This window comes from Dendrobates tinctorius, unplaced genomic scaffold (genome assembly GCF_039654945.1).
Source record: "Dendrobates tinctorius isolate UK_male_01 unplaced genomic scaffold, ASM3965494v1 ptg000046l, whole genome shotgun sequence".
NCBI lineage: Eukaryota > Metazoa > Chordata > Amphibia > Anura > Dendrobatidae > Dendrobates > Dendrobates tinctorius.
The window spans coordinates 48,604,844-48,625,262 of NW_027361714.1; the positions used below are offsets into that span (position 1 = coordinate 48,604,844).

At 44.8% G+C, this 20,419-nt stretch overlaps 2 protein-coding genes across 4 annotated transcripts in view; one reads left to right on the top strand and one right to left on the bottom strand.

Annotated features, from left to right (window-relative positions):
• Positions 1-219: 219 nt before the first annotated feature.
• On the bottom strand, positions 220-9,046 carry LOC141089468 (uncharacterized). Its single transcript, XM_073575899.1, has 2 exons — positions 8,826-9,046; positions 220-3,591 (listed from the first exon to the last, which is right to left on the bottom strand). Exon 2 carries the CDS (start codon positions 3,583-3,585, stop codon positions 922-924), a length of 2,664 nt encoding a protein of 887 aa, XP_073432000.1. The 5' UTR covers positions 3,586-3,591; positions 8,826-9,046; the 3' UTR covers positions 220-921.
• A 2,384-nt stretch (positions 9,047-11,430) lies between these two features.
• Positions 11,431-20,419, top strand: part of RSPH3 (radial spoke head 3) — a 53,398-nt gene continuing 44,409 nt past the window's right edge. The window contains exon 1 of one of the 3 annotated variants that reach the window (XM_073575900.1): positions 11,431-11,643. The gene's annotated coding sequence lies outside the window, so the exon portion shown is untranslated. The other 2 variants (XM_073575902.1, XM_073575901.1) reach the window with 2 other exon arrangements.

The window sequence follows — 20,419 nt, forward strand, 5'->3', positions numbered from 1 at the left end:
TTGGGGGATGAGGGGTACCATGCATACCAGGATTGGGGGGGTGAGGGGTACCATGCATACCAGGATTGGGGGATGAGGGGACCATATATACCAGGATTGGGGGGTGAGGGTACCATGCATACCAGGATTGGGGGATGAGGGGTACCATGCATACCAGGTGTAAAAAAATATATATATATATCTTCTTGCACGGTTGAGAATCAAAAAGTAAAAGCAATGTTGAGGATAAAATAAATCTTGTTTTTAATTGTTCATTCAAAAAGTGATTACAAAAATGAAGAAAAGTAAGTTCATGACATGCAATAATTATTTGAAGAGAAAACGAGCATTGTTCTTACATATAGTCTTGAGCAGCTGTCCGGGTGTTCGAGAGTCTCAAGGGATATGAGATCTCCTGAACAAGAGTTAGACCGGCTTTATATACTATTCTGCCCTATAAACTATAACCACATATGGTGGCTTGCCACTATGTTCAGAAGTTCTTCCATATTAAGTGAACCGTAGTTATTTTAACAATATGTATACAGTTATTTATGCATTACCTTAGTCTGAGATATTTAAGCCTAAAGTCTGAGATCTTTAGAACCATTCATTATCTCTAAATAGTCACATTTTGACAGCTTTGACTATCTTGACCTATACATTTGACAAGAGAGACAGCTGTGTGAGCCAAGGAATCCAGAATAGCTCAGTCACACTCTAACCAGAGCCTCTGCTAGCTGGACTAGACTCTGTATATTTTTTATTATAGAAATACTGATATTTTACAGTCCCCCCTGATTATGATTTGAGAAATATCATAATCAATCCTAACTCATTCTCTCACCATTCGTATCACATTCATTCTTTATTCTGAAAACCTTGTATCACCATCTGCCCTGAATGTCATCTGAATTTTCAAACCTATTGTAAAAACAAAAATTAGATCAGAGAGTTATATTTTTTTCGTTTTAACATCTCTCTTAAAATATCATCTTCCTTTTTCATTTCTATCTTTATATTCTTATAAATTCTCCTAATTTTACACATAATAATTATTTGATATATTATACACAGCAAAACTATGATAAATAGAATAACAATCGGATTAGACAATACATTTCCTGCTGCCATTTTCGCTGAAGACTGTGACCAACTAGTTACAGATTTTCCTAAATTTCTCCACCAAGATGAGCCTGACATACTCGTCCATTCATGTTCAATATCATTTAGATTACCTTGTTCATGTCTAAATACAATTTCAGCTTCTTTTAATTGTTTTGTCAGCAGATTTAATAAACCCTTGTCTTTCTTTATTTCATTTGTCCACAAATCCCAAGGGAATTTATTGACTTGTGACAAATTGAACTGGATCGGAAGGATTTTCAGACGTCTTGAGCTTATTGACGTAATATTAATACTTCCTTCCTTCTTTGTGAGAGTTTTAACATTTCCCTCAATACAATATAAACCCATTGTCAGATTTTCGACATGTACACAAGATGAGAAGAATGCAGAAACTGCTTCTCTTCCTGACATGACTTGGAAACAAGTTTTGTTAGCGCTTACTGGTGTCACCAAGTCATGTATCGTGTGGACATTCTCAACTCTGGCATGACAAGAAGTATGATTATGGAAACATGAATGATAAATGACTTTATCCTGTCCAGGTAGACACATTACCTTGGAAACAAAATTTAAGCATGACGAAATGTCTAATTGTTCAATGTTTGTACCATCAAATGCAAAATCTGTGTACTGTAATTGATAATATAACAATTGTGTAGGGCTGACAGGAATTCCCAGAACACCTATAGGAACCAGGGTTTCTTCTCTTCCTGACACTGGAATCAGTGATGTTCCTACACAAATGTTCTGTTCACATCCTAACCACTTATTTACCCACAAATCTGTATGGTTTAACGCAAAGTTATATTCTATGGGCAAATTTCTTATTAGCCCTAAAGGGGTAATTCCACTTTGTAAGGCTTGTGCAATCATTTTCAGATTGGTGGAATATTCAATCTGAATTTCTAGACATGTTTTGGCCACTTGAGATTCCTGTTCACTTTCCATTAAAGCTAAAGTAGCATCTTGAAGATGTGATACAGAAAATCCCAATACAGTAGCAGTGTTCAAAACCATCTTTTCAAGGACTTGATTCAAGCTTTTCTGAATCTTTACCCCTTTTCCTCCAATATACCCAATATTTTCCAGATCTGATTTAAGTGTATGAATGTCCATAGTGTTAATTAAACTTCCTACTGTTCCTAATCCCCCCAAAATACCTTCAAACACTCCCCTCTTACTCCTAACCTGTGTTGAAGTTCTTTTCCCAAACCATTGTTCTATTCCCATCTCCATGTTAGTGAGATGTGGTTGACACTGGGGATATCTAGAAGAGATTTTCCAGTTAGACATGTTAAAGGTCCATACCATGGTCAGAAACACTCCATCTCGTAACAGAGGTTTAGTTTGGAACTGATTGATCTGAAAAGGAGTAGATGGTTGAAATCTTGTCTGTGTGCATACATTATCTACTGCTGACCATATATTTACCTTTACATCTCTACATTGTTTGTAGTTATATTTCGTTAAAATGCAACATTGATAAAGTCCAGAATCCTTAGGAGATGGATTATCTACAGAAAAAATAAAATCCTTATTTAACCATCTCATGTTACCGGATTGACCTCTGTGTATAACATTTGTTGGACCATTTGAAAAACTTCCCAAAAATGATTTATCTTTGGTCCATATTAACAAAGATTCTGAAGGTAGCTCTAACCTCGTGCTGCATTTTAGTAATAAAGGAGACATATTTTCTTGACTATATACTGCTTGTGGTGTAACCCTTACTTCTGGAGCTATAGTATTTGAAACTGTAAAAACTACAGATACCTGTACTTGTACTGGTTCTCTGGTTATCTGAAAATTCCATGTTTTTACCCAATCCTCGTCTCCTTCTGTAATAGAAAGAAATGAAGGATCTAAAACTTTCCCAAAAAGTTGTGTCTTTAACAAAGCATCTGTTTTGGATGTTTCAACTTTCCCTTTTGCGATCATATCATTTGTAATGTCTCCTGACCACACAGCTTTCTCTTCACCTCTTATCTCTATATTCCAGAATAACACATCTGTAGGACTACATTCCCATGTGCCTGTCTTATTATTGTGTATATAATCTCCTTGTAACTGTGTGAACTTCGTCTTAGGTCCTGTGGCTGCATGTAATATTATGTCAGTGTCATGTATGAAGTGTAGCTCAATACAGCATTTTGCACCAAAACCCATGCAAATGTTTCCAGTAATATCTACTGAATCGTCCGGTATGTCCTCATCTATTAAGCTTTGTAGATTCGTTCCTCTTGGTTTCCTTGGATGTAAAGTTCCTTTGAAAAGTTCCTTCACTTCACTAGTATTTGTTCCATGGTGTGAAATATCTTCAGCGTAGATCACAGTTGAAACAGTACAAAACAGCAGAAATGTGATTCCCATCAGATAGTAGCTTTTCCTGGGAAATTTCTTTTTCTCCTGAAGGATTGGTGTTGAATCCCTTCCATCAAGGACGTGGAGTTTCGTATTCCAGTTCTTATTGGAATCCATTTCTTCCTAAAAGAAATGCAGTATCATTATTTTGCAATATACAGTTTGCATTGATCAACATGTACCCACAATTTTTGTTGTCTGCGGGTATTTTTAACCACCTTAGATGCTCGTTGCACAAGTATCATCACTTGTCCCATGGTTTCGATAATTTCAAAGGGACCTTCCCAATTACTTTCCCAAGGTCCATTCTTCCTGAAAGTTTTAATCATCACTAGAGCCCCTTTCTTGAATTTGGATACATATGGTGGCTCCATTCTCTGCATTCTTGATGCAGCATGTGGAAGAATCGTTTTCAAATTTTCCTGTAACAATTGCAACCATTTGGACCTTGCAACAGCATCTTTTTGTGGTGTAGACAAAAATGGTTCATGAGGAAAAATCAATGGCATTTTTCTTCCTGTCATCAGTTCAAAAGGAGTAAACTGAGTTGTGGCAGAGGTTGTTCCTCTTACACTCAACAGTACAAAAGGTACTGCATCAACCCAAGTATTGCCTTTGTCCAATAACATCTTGGCAATTCTGGATTTTATTGTTCTATTCATCCTTTCCACAATACCAGCAGACTGTGGATGGTAGGGTACATGAAACTGTTGTCGTACCCCTAGAATAGCACAAACGGCTTGCATGATTTTTCCTGTAAAGTGACTTCCTCGATCAGAGGTGATCATTCTTGGGATCCCCCAAGTACAAAAGACATGATTAACTAATGCTCTAGCTGTAGACAAAGCATCATCTTTCCTGACAGGTAAAATTTCAACCCACTTAGAAAAAACATCTACTACAACCAATGCATACCTGAGACCATTTTTACCTGATGGTAACGGTCCAATGTAGTCGATTTGTAACGTAGACCATGGACCATCTGCAGGTGCGATTCGGAGTAGTGGCGGTTTCTGTCCTTTTGGTCTTGGATTAATTTGGGCACAAATGAGACATGATTGAACAACACTTTGCACTGTCTCTTCCATCTTTTCCCAGTAAAATTTCTCTCTGAGAATGCCTAACAATTTTTGTTGGCCCAAATGACCCAAACTTTCATGATTGTATTTTGTGAACTCAACCTGTAGATGTCTTGGGACAACAGGACGCAACTCCCCGTTTAAGTCATGACACAAAACCCCGTTTTCACAAACAAAGGGAGGTTTTGGATCAACCCGGGAAGCAACAAGAGATGAGTCTTTTTCTTGTTCTTCCGCAAAAGAAGGGATATGCGTGTCTGTTTTTTGAACTGCTGAAACCTCGAGAGGTTCAGGTTCAAACACCTCTTCTCCTGTCAGGGCTGCCTCTTTGGCTAGCATATCTGCGGTTGCATTTCCAACAGATAATTCATCATCAGATTTTTTATGGGCCGGAACCTTGACAATAGCAAAACCATTAGGGTTTTTTGATGCTATCCTGAAAATTGTCTTCAGTGTGTCACTGTGAACAAGAGTCTTATTAGATGAATCTACATAGCCTCTTTTTTCCCAAACTGACAAGTAATCTGTCAGTGATCTTACAACATAAGAGCTATCACTGTAGATCACAATGGGACACTGATCATCTGCTTCATTCAGCTGTAGTACCATTTTTACTGCTTCTAGCTCTGCTCTTTGAGCTGAAAAATGACTCGGTAATTTGTGCTTCACAACCTGTCCTCTTTTGGGATAAAAAATGGCATATCCTGAATAATAGTGCCCATCTGAATAGAATCTGGAACCATCTACAAAAATTGGTTCGTCTGTTACCTCTGCTTTCCGTCTGAAAAGTGATGGACTTGGATCCTGAAAAGACTGTAAACAATCATGAGTTTGTCCTTCATATTGCATCAGCTGAGGAAGAACATATTTGGCCTTGTAATCTATCTCAATTTGTTTGGGAGACAATGACAATAACCAATGAGCAAATCTCTGATGTGACACACCTGGGATATTATTCTCAAAGAGAAGTTTTAGTGTAGAGTGAGGAGTTTGCAAAATGATTTTGTTGAACCCGACAATATGTTCGGTTGCTTTGACTGCAAAGTACACACCTACCAAGTGTCTTGCACAGGTCTCAAAACCTTTTTCAACAGGTGAGAGAAGTTTTGAAAAATAGCCCAAAATTCTCCACTCTTCTCCCTGTAATTGCAGTAATACAGCAGAAACAGATGTTCCTGATGTATGCACTTGCAAAGCAAATGGAGCCGAAGGATCTACTGTGGACAAAGCAGGTGCATTTTGTAAATTCATTTTCAATTGTTCAAATGAGGTTTGCTGTTCATCACCCCAAGGACCAAAGTAATCACTGTTTTCACCTTTCAAAAGATCATATAAAGATCTGGCCTTATCTGCAAAATTCTCAATGAAATCCCTTGAATAATTCATAAGACCTAAAAAATGTCTCAATGCCTTGTGTGATGTCGGAATTGGTAGGGAAGCAATTGCCTCAATTCTTTCCTGCAGTGGCTGCCTTTTTCCTGGACTCAACAGCACCCCTAAAAATCTGACCTCAGTCTGCATCAATTTGACCTTTTTGGTGTTCAATTTCAACCCTGCATCATGCAGCAACTCAAACAATTCTGTCAGAAGAGAAACATGTGTCTCTTTATCCTCTGTAGACAATAAAATATCATCCACATATTGCAGAATGCAATCAGGCCTCGAAAATCTGGATAATACCTTTGCCAATGCCTGATGAAAAACACTAGGTGACAAATGTGCTCCTTGAGGTAACCTGCAAAACAGATATTGCTCGTCCAAGAAAGTAAATGCAAACTTATACTGACAACTCTTTTCAAGAGGTATACTGAAAAAACCATTGCTAATGTCCAGTACAGAGAAGTATTTGGCCTTTGCATTTAACCTTGCCATCATGTCATGAGTATCTGCCACAATTGGTGCGACATTGGGTGTATGCTTATTGAACATCCGTAAATCCAATATCATTCGATAAGAACCATCAGATTTCAAAACACACCACAAAGGATTGTTACTTACAGAATTAGCCTTTCGGATAACACCTTGATCTAACAATTCCTGTATCATCTTTGACATAGAGTCAATTGATTCTGGAGGCAATTTATACTGACGCTGTGGCGGGGGATCACGCCCCTCCACATTCACGATAACGTCTTTCATTGTTCCAACCTGATTCCTGAACTGAGCCCAAAGAGAAGGAAAAAGCTGTACAATTTCTGTCAATACCTCGTCATCATTAGTGTCAGGCCACAAATGGTCAGATGACACCACATCATTCAAGCAAATACTTCCAACATGGCTATAATCATTAGGATCAATGACTACCGGTTTACAACCATTGGAATCTTTCCAGATCACTTGATTTCCTAGGTCAACTACCCATCCGAATTTCTGCATAAAATCTGTGCCAAGTATATTTTCAGAATCACGACAATACCAGATGTCAATTTCTGTTTTGAAAGAACTAGGTATTTCCAAAATCACATTGGGAACTAAGGTTGCTTTAGTTCCACCTTTTCCACTGAAACCGACAATTGTACAAACTGGTGAATCTGGGTTTAGCTTCAAATCAAGGTTTGTAACACTTAACTGAGCTCCTGTGTCAATGAGAAATACAACATTCTGTCCTGCTAAACTTACTTTGATAAATGGTCTTCCACAGTCATCCAATGTAACTCGAGTCACAAATTCCAATGGATGTGGTACAGGAATAGTCTGTGATTGTCAGAAAGATGAAGGAGATGGGAGAAGACCTGTGTCCTTTTTAAAAGACCTTGGAATTCTATCCCTTGACTCTGTTTCCTTCACTGTCATTTCTCTGATCTGTCTGATTAATGGTGCATATGGTGACTGTGTTTGTCTGTTGGCAGTATGAGCAGGTGCAGATAATTGTAATGCAGGTGCGGAAGGTGTGGTGTATGATTTTGGCATGAGTCCGTTTTCCCTTCCAAGCTTACCTGTTCCTTGTGTACCCATCTCTGATTCTGCTCTCAAAAATTTCCTGCACTGCCACTTCAAGTGTCCAGGTATACCACAAAAATAACAATGGATATTGCTCCTTTGTGTAGTATTTTTACCTCTATGCTCAATGTAATCCCTGCTCTTGGAGATTACTGTGGCTCTAGGTTTCAGCTGACTGTCTTCCTTCTCATGAACTATCGCTATTTTAGCCTTGACCTGATTTTGTTTCATGGATCTCCTTATTCTGTCAATAAAAACTGTTGCTTCTTGCAATGATGGCTGAGTGTTAGCCAATTGCACTGAGGCAGGATCTAAGTACTTGAACTTCTTTACAAAAAATTTGATCATGGATGCTGGCTCTTCGTGAGGCCTGAGATCCATTACCATCCTATAGGCCTGTTCAAACTTTACCAAAAAAGAGAATGGGTCTTCAGAAATATTTGTTTGTAAACTCCCTAAAATATCAACTGTAGGCATGTCTTCTCCAGTTGTAAACAATACTAATTGTCTAAGTCTGTCTTCTTTTGTACTATGTGCCATTTCATTCTCATCATTTAATCTGGGTGTGGTCTGTAATCTTTTTCCCATATGTGAAGGTAACCAAACTTTGAATATTTTATTCTTTTGCTCATCATTCAGATTGTATTTGTCTGTGTTTGATTCAAAAGTGTCCGCATTATAAAAGGCATCCATCTTATCATTGTAATTTGGAATGTCTTTTACAATTTTCATTAGCTGATCGTGTATTTTCAGATTAATGCGTGCTGCTCTGTCATGTAATTTTTTCCGTTGTAATTCTACTGCCTCTAATTCCTCTACTGAAGCATCTGGATTTTGCATATTTGGTACAAATGAAGAGGCAACACCGTCCTCCTGTTTACCTGTTGATCTTGTGTTAGCAGAAACCCTCTTTATATCTTGTCGTAATTTAGACAATAACTCTGTCCTGGTATCTATTTGATCTTCCAATTGTTCTATGTGCTCTGACAAAATCAAACAATTTGGACAATCAAAGTAATCCCCGTCAGACTCTTGTGTGTCACCTGGTGTGTCAGTGTGATTAATGTCTTGTGTGACAATGCATGTTTTATAGGTGTTAGGTTCAGTTTTCTCAAAGACTAGGCTATTATACACATGAACTAGCTGCATAACATTCTGAAGTTTCCTTTGTAATTTTCTTACTGAGAAAAACCTTTTGTCAATTTTAACATTTTCTGCCTCACATTGATTATACAAACTAGACCATAATTGGGCATCCGTATGATTATGAACAAACTTGAAATCTATGTTACTTTTCTTAGCATAATCATGTATAAAATCCATTATATTTTTTCTCACCTATTGAGAGTCTTTCCCGTCAATGGATGGTCCTCTGTGTCCTTATGCAATCCTCAGATCTCCGTCTGGATGAGACGCATGCAGCTCTTTACGATCCTCACCCGTCGTCTTCAGGTTCAGTGTGATTTTTGTGCCGTGAAATAGTGGAATTCCTGAGGAAGCTTGTACAACAGGTGGTTTTTTAGCAGAGTTCGTGCTCCCCCCTTGTACAATCGAGGAAGGAATGCCAGCCAAAATTAGCACAAAAGATCAGTCTGGCTAAGGCTCGCCAAAATGTAAAAAAATATATATATATATCTTCTTGCACGGTTGAGAATCAAAAAGTAAAAGCAATGTTGAGGATAAAATAAATCTTGTTTTTAATTGTTCATTCAAAAAGTGATTACAAAAATGAAGAAAAGTAAGTTCATGACATGCAATAATTATTTGAAGAGAAAACGAGCATTGTTCTTACATATAGTCTTGAGCAGCTGTCCGGGTGTTCGAGAGTCTCAAGGGATATGAGATCTCCTGAACAAGAGTTAGACCGGCTTTATATACTATTCTGCCCTATAAACTATAACCACATATGGTGGCTTGCCACTATGTTCAGAAGTTCTTCCATATTAAGTGAACCGTAGTTATTTTAACAATATGTATACAGTTATTTATGCATTACCTTAGTCTGAGATATTTAAGCCTAAAGTCTGAGATCTTTAGAACCATTCATTATCTCTAAATAGTCACATTTTGACAGCTTTGACTATCTTGACCTATACATTTGACAAGAGAGACAGCTGTGTGAGCCAAGGAATCCAGAATAGCTCAGTCACACTCTAACTAGAGCCTCTGCTAGCTGGACTAGACTCTGTATATTTTTTATTATAGAAATACTGATATTTTACACCAGGATTGGGGGATGAGGGGTACCATGCATACCAGGATTGGGGGATGAGGGGTACCATGCATACCAGGATTGGGGGATGAGGGGTACCATGCATACCAGGATTGGGGGATGAGGGGTACCATGCATACCAGGGTTGGGGGATGAGGGGTACCATGCATACCAGGGTTGGGGGATGAGGGGTACCATGCATACCAGGGTTGGGGGGTGAGGGGACCATGCATATCAGGATTGGGGGATGAGGGGTACCATGCATACCAGGGTTGGGGGATGAGGGGTACCATGCATACCAGGATTGGGGGGGTGAGGGGACCATGCATATCAGGATTGGGGGATGAGGGGTACCATGCATACCAGGGTTGGGGGATGAGGGGTACCATGCATACCAGGGTTGGGGGATGAGGGGTACCATGCATACCAGGGTTGGGGGGTGAGGGGACCATGCATATCAGGATTGGGGGGGTGAGGGGTACCATGCATACCAGGGTTGGGGGATGAGGGGTACCATGCATACCAGGATTGGGGGATGAGGGGTACCATGCATACCAGGATTGGGGGATGAGGGGTACCATGCATACCAGGATTGGGGGATGAGGGGTACCATGCATACCAAAGTGTTGGGGGGTGAGGGGACCATGCATAGCAGGATAGGGAGGTTAGGGGACCATGCATAGCAGGATTGGGGATGAGGGGGCCATGCATACCAGAATTGGTAGGTAAGGGGTGCCATGTATGGTGCAGATATCAGAGTTACTCTGTAAGAACCTGGAACATGTCTCCAAGGATTTACTTATAAGGGTATATGCACATGTTGCGGATTGCTGTGTGGAATTTTCTGTGCGGAATCTTCATCTCTTGGCAGAATTCGCAGGTCTAAATCCGTGAGGTTTTTATGTAGATTTATTGTGGATTTTGTGCGGATTTCTCCCGCGTTTTTACCCCTGTGGATTCCTATAATAGAATGGGTGTAAAAACGCTGCGGAATCTGCACAAAGTATTGACATGCTGCGGAAAATAAACTGCTGCGTTTTCCGCTTGGATTTTTCCGCAGAATGTGCACAGCGGTTTTTTCCCCATAGAATAACATTGTACTGTACATTACTTGTGGATCCGCAGCAAATCCGCAACGTGTGCACACAGCCTTAGAATAATCAGTGCCGGCAGATGTCACAGCACTGACTAATGTAGAACACATGGACAAATATCAGATATTAGAGGATGACACAAATCAGCAATACGGGCAGGAGGGCCTGATCCCAGGAGCTTACACTCTGAGAAAATGGCTAAAAGGCCTTCACTAGACCCCTGCACAGCTGTATAATGAGGCCCAGGCTTTATAGTTAAGAGACTGGAGTGATAAATGTGGGGAAAGTAGCACTTTTTACAAGAAGAGCAGCTTTTTGAGCCAAAAAGAGCCGGCTCTTTTTGGTGAGCGGAGCCGAGTGAGCCAGATCACCAAAAAGAGCCGGACTGCCCATCACTAATGCTCACCTATATAGCGTACACCGCGCGCCTTCCACCTACTACCCTGCCCCACGCTGCCCCTCTGATGCACCAATCAGCGTCAGGCCAATTGTACCTTGACAACCAATCAAAGCACGGAGCTGAACAGCCAATGAGCGGCGCCGGTCACAGAGACTGCCTCTCCCCTGACACGCCCACTACACACAGGACCTTCGAAATGCACGTGACTGTGCGCCATACTTGTACTGTACACTGCGCAGGCGCCTCAGGAGATCTGCTCTACTTCCGGTCACTGCTCCCTCTGTCCACAGCCCTGCGTACAGTGTAAGCCCCGCCCCTCATGCCGACCACATGACATCACTTGGATACGGCAGTGCGGTTGCCATGGGGACGTAGTGTCCCTGGGAGACGTCTCACTACAGAACAGTGGATGAGTTGTCACGTACCTTAGATCGAATCCGCCGAGGACAGGTGAGGCTGCCGGCGCCAGAACGCTAATCTGGTGAGGGAGAGATAGAGAGAAGTCGGGGCAAGACGTGCAGTCATCACAGTGGTGAGGCAGAGCAGTCTGTGTGTCCATAGAGGTGGTACAGGCCACCAGACCGAAGGGGGCGCCAGTGAGTCCCCCGTCCCTCTATACTCACAGGCCACCAGACCGCAGGGGGCGCCAGCGAGTCCCCCGTCTCTCTATACCCACAGGCCACCAGACCGCAGGGGGCGCCAGCGAGTCCCCCGTCTCTCTATACCTACAGGCCACCAGACCGCAGGGGGTGCCAGCGAGTCCCCCGTCTCTCTATACCCACAGGCCACCTGACCGCAGGGGGCGCCAGCAAGTCCCCCTATCTCTATACCCACAGGCCACCAGACCGCAGGGGGTGCCAGCGAGTCCCCCGTCTCTCTATACCCACAGGCCACCTGACCGCAGGGGGCGCCAGCGAGTCCCCCGTCCCTCTATACCCACAGGCCACCAGACCGCAGGGGGTGCCAGCGAGTCCCCCGTCTCTCTATACCCACAGGCCACCTGACCGCAGGGGGCGCCAGCGAGTCCCCCATCTCTCTGTACCCACAGGCCACCAGACCGCAGGGGGCGCCAGCGAGTCCCCCGTCCCTCTATACCCACAGGCCACCAGACCGCAGGGGGCGCCAGCGAGTCCCCCTATCTCTATACCCACAGGCCACCAGACCGCAGGGGGCGCCAGCGAGTCCCCCTATCTCTATACCCACAGGCCACCAGACCGCAGGGGGCGCCAGCGAGTCCCCCTATCTCTATACCCACAGGCCACCAGACCGCAGGGGGCGCCAGCGAGTCCCCCTATCTCTATACCCACAGGCCACCAGACCGCAGGGGGCGCCAGCGAGTCCCCCGTCCCTCTATACCCACAGGCCACCAGACCGCAGGGGGCGCCAGCGAGTCCCCCGTCCCTCTGTACCCACAGGCCACCTGACCGCAGGGGGCGCCAGCGAGTCCCCCGTCTCTCTGTACCCACAGGCCACCTGACCGCAGGGGGCGCCAGCGAGTCCCCCTATCTCTATACCCACAGGCCACCAGACCGCAGGGGGCGCCAGCGAGTCCCCCGTCTCTCTTTACCTACAGGCCACCAGACCGCAGGGGGTGACAGCGAGTCCCCCGTCTCTCTATACCCACAGGCCACCAGACCGCAGGGGGCGCCAGCGAGTCCCCCGTCTCTCTATACCTACAGGCCACCAGACCGCAGGGGGTGACAGCGAGTCCCCCGTCTCTCTATACCCACAGGCCACCAGACCGCAGGGGGCGCCAGCGAGTCCCCCGTCCCTCTATACCCACAGGCCACCAGACCGCAGGGGGTGCCAGCGAGTCCCCCGTCCCTCTATACCCACAGGCCACCAGACCGCAGGGGGTGCCAGCGAGTCCCTTGTCTCTCTATACCCACAGGCCACCAGACCGCAGGGGGCGACAGCGAGTCCCCCTATCTCTATACCCACAGGCCACCAGACCGCAGGGGGTGCCAGCGAGTCCCTTGTCTCTCTATACCCACAGGCCACCAGACCGCAGGGGGCGACAGCGAGTCCCCCTATCTCTATACCCACAGGCCACCAGACCGCAGGGGGCGCCAGCGAGTCCCCCCTCTCTCTATACCCACAGGCCACCAGACCGCAGGGGGTGCCAGCGAGTCCCCAGTCTCTCTATACCCACAGGCCACCAGACCGCAGGGGGCGCCAGCGAGTCCCCCGTCTCTCTATACCCACAGGCCACCTGACCGCAGGGGGCGACAGCGAGTCCCCCGTCTCTCTATACCCACAGGCCACCTGACTGCAGGGGGCGACAGCGAGTCCCCCTATCTCTATACCCACAGGCCACCAGACCGTAGGGGGCGACAGCGAGTCCCCCTATCTCTATACCCACAGGCCACCAGACCGCAGGGGGTGCCAGCGAGTCCCCCGTCTCTCTATACCCACAGGCCACCAGACCGCAGGGGGCGACAGCGAGTCCCCCTATCTCTATACCCACAGGCCACCAGACTGCTGCTGCTCCTTACAATGAACCTGTCCCGAGGTTTGCCCCATAGGAGGTGCTGCCAGACCTATCAGCCCTGATATATAGCATTCTAATTTTCTGTATATATGGCCCCAATTTCCTGTGTGTATGAGCACTCATGTGTATTTTCATATGTTTTCACTGTTGGGACGGTGTTCTTAGTGTTGTACTAATCCTTCTTCCTCCAAGCACGGCGAGTGGAGTTGTTACCAGAAAGTTCTGTTGTGCTCTCATATGTCCACCTTACTGTACCTTCTCGCATGTCTCCTCTGGATCATTCAGATGGTCATTTGCCTGGAAATGTGCTGGTGTGAGCAGGAGGACCTTGTGTGCGCTTCAGGATTTTAATCCTTGACAAGGTAGTGTGTTACTAATGCTAATGTTTGAGACTGTGGTCCCAGCTCTCTTCAGGTCATTGACCAGGCCCTCCTGTGTAGTTCTGGGCTGATTCCTGACCTTTCTTAGAATCATCCACAAGAGGAGATCTTGCATGGAGCCCCAGACTGAGGAAGACTGACAGTCATCTTGTGTTTCTTCCATTTTCTAATAATTGTGCCAACAGTTTTCTTCTATTCAAGCTGCTTATCCTGTAGTCCATCCCAGCTTTGTGCAGGTCTACAATTTTGTCTCTGGGGTCCTTTGACAGCTCTTTGGTCTTGGCCATGGTGGAGATGTTGGAGTGTGATCGATTGAGTGTGTGGACAGGTGTCTTTTATTCAGGTAATGTGTTAAAACAGGTGCAATTAACACAGGTAATGAGTGCAGAGTAGGATGGCTACTTAAAGAAAAGCTAACAGGTCTGTGAGAGCCAGAATTCCTGCTGGTTGGTAGGTGATCAATACATATTTCATGCAAAAAAATGTAATTGAAATATTATTGTGCTTACGTTTCTAACTAGCGGTTTGCATATGAACCCCTTTCTGACATTTGTCGTAATAATACGTCCATGTGCTCTGGGTCAATCTGACCAGGGACGTATTATTATGACATTGCACACACGGGCTGTGCATGGGCGATCACTGCTGGGAGTCAGCCGATTCTGATAGCTGATACCCGGCACGAAGTGTCAGGTTTGGTCATGCACCGCCCCCAGCACTTTAAAGCCCCTAAATGCTGCGTTCAAAAAGAGTGCAGCATTCTGAGAGCCGGCAGAGGGCTGACAGCCCCTCTGCCTTAGAATCGGAGACCCCGCTGTGTGACGCGGGGTCCAGATAGTTGCCATGGTGACCCAATGTCATCATGACGACATCTGGGTCAACAGAGCTAGAAAATTTGCTGATCAAACCCAGTGCATGATGATGACGCTTCTCTGCCAGTGCAGAGCTGACAGCTGCTACAGCATGGGGATGCTGCTGCATCCCCATGCTGTTGAAACAATCAACCTGCAAAAAAATGATAGTCCCATATTGGGACAAAGTAAAAAAAGTTAAAAAAATAAACTTTTTTTAATATTGTAAATATATTAAAAAAAAAAAAAAATGATTAAAAAATCAAAACATATTGTATCAATAAATAAATACTTGAATGGAAAAAAATACGTAAACATAAAAGTACACACATTTGGTATTGCCACATCCGCAATGACCTGTCCTATAAAGCTATCCCACTAGTTAACCCCTTTAGTGGACACCATAAAAAACAACGCAAAAATCAATGTTTTGTCATCATACCGCCAAACAAAAAGTGGAATAAAGCGCGATCAAAAAGACGGATATAAATAAACATGGTGCCGCTGAATGCATCATCTTGTCCTGCAAAAAACAAGCCCCCATACAGCTCCATCAGCAAAATATAATAAAGTTATAGCTCTCAGAATAAAACGATACAAAAATAATTACTTTGCCTATAAAATATTTTTTTGTGTAAAAGCGCCAAAACATAAAAAAAAGGTATAAATGATGTATCGCTCTAATCGTACTGACCTGAAGAATAAAACTGCCTTATCATTTTTATCACACACTGAATGGCATAACCCCCCCCCAAAAAAAAATAAAGATAAAAATCCTGAATTGCTGGTTTTTGTTCATTCTGCCTCCCAAAAATCAGAATAGAAAGCGATTAAAAAATGTCATGTGCCTTTTAATGGTACCAATAAAAAACGTCAACTCGTCCTGCAAAAAACAAGCCCTCACATGACTCTCTAGGACAAACGATGGAAAAATGATAGCTCTCAAAATATGGTGATGCAAAAGCTATTTTTTGCAATAAAAAGTCTTTGTGTGTGACAGCTGCCAAACATAAAAACCCTATATAAATCCAGTATCACTGTAATCACACTGACCCAAAGAATAAAGTTGCCTAATCACTTATACCGCACGAGGAGCTGCGTAAAAAAATAAATAAAACCAATTCTTCACCTGCTGTTGATTTTGTTCACGCTGCCTCCAAAAGATTGCAATAAGGCTCAGCGCACATTTATCCTGCATGCTGCGTTGAGCGCTTACATTGGGGTTTCCGTGTAATTCTCTGATTCAGACAGAACCCTCAGTGGAAAATTCCCTAAAATGAGGCAGATGGAGGCACTGTGGAAGCCATAGGACCTGTGAACTTGCGGTGTCCGTCTTTTTAGGATTGCATAAAAGTGCTGTCGGCCACAGTTTTGTGCACTTCTCAAAAGAAGGACACTACTGAACAGAGGTCAGACGGAGTCCAGAGTAACTCTGCTGCCTCATTATAGTGAATGGATCCCTCGGGGGTTTCATCCGAATCACTTTACTCAGATTTAGCTGGAAACCCCAAAGAAAGTGGCATATAGCGCCAAATAAATGTGCTCTGTCTTCTGGGTCTCTCTCCAGTGACGTTCAGGCAGCAGAAGGTGCAGCGCGCACTAACTATGTAATCGCACCCTCTGACCTGAACGTCACTGCAGAAGGACCCTGAAGACAGAGCGGCAAGCAGCGATGGAGCGGGAACCGGTAAGTATCACCAGTGCCGAGGGCCTGAGCCAACGGTGACACCGGCACCTGGCCCCCATAGTGTGTCAGTGTCCCCACCTGCTCAGGACACCGGCACCTGGCCCCCAGCGACGAGAGGTGAGTGTCATTTTTTTTTTCAATTGCTGGGACCGTGACTCGATTATAAGCGAGGGGGTCTTTTATTGCCCAAAAACGGGGCTGAAAAACTCTGCTCGAGTATATGCGGTATTTTGTCTTCACTACTCATTGGTATAAAATTATGTGATACACTCGTGGTGTCAATATGATCACTGCACCCCTAGATGAATTCACTGAGAGGGGTAGTTTGTAAAATGGGGTCACTTATAGGGGGTTCTGGCACCTCAGGGGCTCTCCCAGTGGGTCATGGCACCTGCAAACCTTAACAGTAAAATCTGGCGCTCCTTCCCTTCTGAGCTTTGCACTGTGCCTGAAAAATATTTCCCGGTTACATGTAGGGTATTGGCACACTCAGGAAAAAATGGACCTCAGCTTGTTATAAAAAAAAAAAAAAAAGTCCTATTGGCCCTTAGAAGTATTAAAAACTTGTGGATAAAACAACATTTTAGTGGTAAAAATATAATTTATTCTTTCCATCACTCAGTGATATAAAATTCTGTGAGGCACATGTGGTGTTAATATGATCGCTGCACCCCTCGATGAATTCATTGGGGAGTGTAGTTTGTAAAATGAGTTCACATATAGGGGTTTCTGTTGCTCTGGCAGCTCAGGGGCTCTCCCAGTGGGTCATGGCACCCTCAAACCATTCCAGCAAAAGCTGAACTCCAATATGGCGCCTCTTCCCTTCTGAGCCTTGCACTGTGCCTCAGAAGTAGTATTCCCCTACATATGGGGTATCAGCATACTCAGGACAAATTGCACAGCAACTTTTGGGGTCCAATTTCTCCTGTTACTCTTGGTAAAATAAAAAATTGGGGGCGAAAAAATAATTTTTTTATTTTTACGGCTACATTATAAACTTTTGTGAAGCACTTGGGGATTCAAAGTTCTCACCACACATCTAGATATGTTCCTGGGGGGGGGGGTCTAGTTTTCAAAATGGTGTAACTTGTGGGGGGTTTGCACATCAGGGGCTCTCCAAACGCGACATGGCGTCCGATCCTCAATTCCAGCCAATTCTGCGTTGAAAAAGTCAAACGGCGCTCCTTCCCTTCCGAGCCCTGCCATGTGCCCAAACAGTGGATCCCCCCACATATCAGGTATCAGCGTACTAAGGACAAATTGCACAACAACTTTTGGAGTCCAATTTCTCCTACTACCCTTGGTAAAATTATAAAAAAAAATGTATCTGAAGTACCGTATTTTTCGCTTTATAAGACGCTCCGGATTATAAGACGCACCACAATTTTTGAGGAGAAAAATAAGAAAAAAATATTTTTTAATAAAATGGTGGTGCCTCTTATAATCCTTGCATCTTATTGCTTACCGGGGTTGGTGGCTGCGGTGTAGAGGGGTCCCAGGCTCGCTGCTGGAGGAGGCAGGCGTGGAGTGATGCTGCAGGCCGCATTCAAGGATGAGGGGGGGCTCCGATGTGTGCTGTTGCTGCTGCAGAGTCTTGTGCTGGTGTCAGGTTTCTCCACTTGTCCGGCGGTTGGAGGCCGGTGCTGCGGGTGCTCTGGTGCGGCGTTGTGTGCCCATCGATGCCCGGGGCTCTGCCGACATTGTTCGACAGACCAGAGCCCCAGCATTTCCTCGGTTCCCTGTATATGTGCGCTGAAGTGCCGGTAAAAAAAAATGGCCGCCGGCGCGTGCGCAGATGGGATCTCGGGACCAGTTCTCGAGAGATGAGATCTGAAATCTCATCTCTCGAGAGCTGGGTCCCGAGATCCCATCTGCGCACGCGCGGCGGCCATTTTTTTGCAGGCACCACCGCGAGCACACAGGGAACCCAGGGAAAATGGCCGCCGGCGCGTGCGCAGATGGGATCTCGGGACCCACCTCTCGAGAGATGAGATTTCAAATCTCATCTCTCGAGAACTGGGTCCCGAGATCCCATCTGCGCACGCGCCGGCGGCCATCTTTTTACCGGCACACAGGGAACTGAGGAAATGCCGGGGCTCTGGCCTGTCGCACAATGTTGGCAGAGCCCCGGGCATCGACGGGCACACAACGCGGCACCGGACACACCCGCAGCAGCGGCCAGCAACCGCCGGACGCCCCCGATCACAGCCTAGGTAAGGCATGTCCGCTTTGTAAGACGCACCCCTGTTTTCCCCCCAAATTTTGGGGAAAAAAAGTGCGTCTTACAAAGCGGAAAATACGGTAAATTTTTTGAGAAATAAAGTTAAATGTTCATTTCTTTTAAACATTTCCAAAATTCCTGTGACGCACCTGAAGGGTTAATAAACTACTTGAATGTGGTTTTGAACACTTTGAGGGGTGCAGTTTTTAGAATGGTGTCACTTTTGGGTTTCTTCTATCATATAGACCCCTCAATGTGACTTCAAATGTGGTGTGATCTCTAAAAATAAAATGTCGTTGTAAAAATGAGAAAATGGCTGTTTAACTTTTAACTCTTATAACTTCCTAACAAAAAGTGGTTTCCAAAATTGTGCTAATGTAAACATGGGGGAAAAGTTATTTTTTGTGTGCCATATCTCTGTGATTTAAAGGCATAAAAATTCAAAGTTGGAAAATTGTGAAATCTTCAAAATTTTCGCCAAATTTCCATTTTTTCCACAAATAAACGCAAGTCATATCAAAGAAGTTTTACCACTATCAAGTACAATATATCATGAGAAAACAATGTCAGAATCACCAGGATCCATTGATGCGTAAAACATTTTATGCGACAGAGCCTCTGGTCCTATGATGTTCCAGTTCAAATTCAGGAGAGTAGACCTTAAAGGGGTACTCATATCCATTTGAGATGACAATGTCTGCGGTCTCCCATTTTCCATCGACCGCAGAGGAGCTTGCTCAGCAGCTCGTCGTTCCCGACGCTCTGCTCAGACCAGCTCTGTGGGTCTGGTTGCTGCTGCCACCTCTGGGCCAGCAATAGCAACGCAGGCTGCTCAGCAGCAAGTCGTTCCAGAGGCTAAGTCCTTCCATCGCTCCACTGAGCATGCTCACAAGACGATTTCCCATTGGAAATCGGGAGTCACATGCACAGGTCCTTCTCCAGATCTGATTGGTCCATCTCTGGGATCTGGAAGCTTCCGGAAGGTCCCGGCTATAAAAGGTTTGCATGGCCGCTCGGCCATGTGCTAGTATAGACTCAAGTTGCTACCTGTGTGAATGATGACGGATGCATGAACCTGCGAATGACTCATTAAGATTCCCCTCTCTCTGATATTTTGTGTGTGGATAGGGACTCAGTCATAGAGTCAGCTCCAGTCAGTGGCACGCTACAGGCCACAGTGCATACCTCCACAGAACTAGCGACCGACAGCGCGCCCTCTCCTGGACATTGTCGTATAGCGGCTGTGTCAGTCGCCGTGCTGCAGTCAGCAGCACTTGTCGGCGTCCGTGGTAGCGACGCCGCATGCACGGTAGGTCTAGACGGACACTGACCCTGTGTCTTGGGCACTAGTCCTGTGACCATATACCGTGCGTGCATTCCGCTGAGACCTGTGAGTCCAACAGGCTCGGTATTTATGTTTATTGCTTTGGCGCCTCTGTGAATCAACAGAGTACGCTCAGCGCACACCGGGTGACGTTCAACCCACGTGCGATATACCGCCATTTTGAGTGTCCGCCATTACCTAGCAGCAGTGTAACACCTTCTGCACGGTGGACCCCGGGCGGCGAACGCACTTTCTATTATTTATTATTTAGT

What these genes read in the sequence shown, in the direction of transcription:
- LOC141089468 (XM_073575899.1), bottom strand. Translation starts at nt 3,585, where the DNA reads ATGGATTCCAATAAGAACTGGAATACGAAACTCCACGTCCTTGATGGA.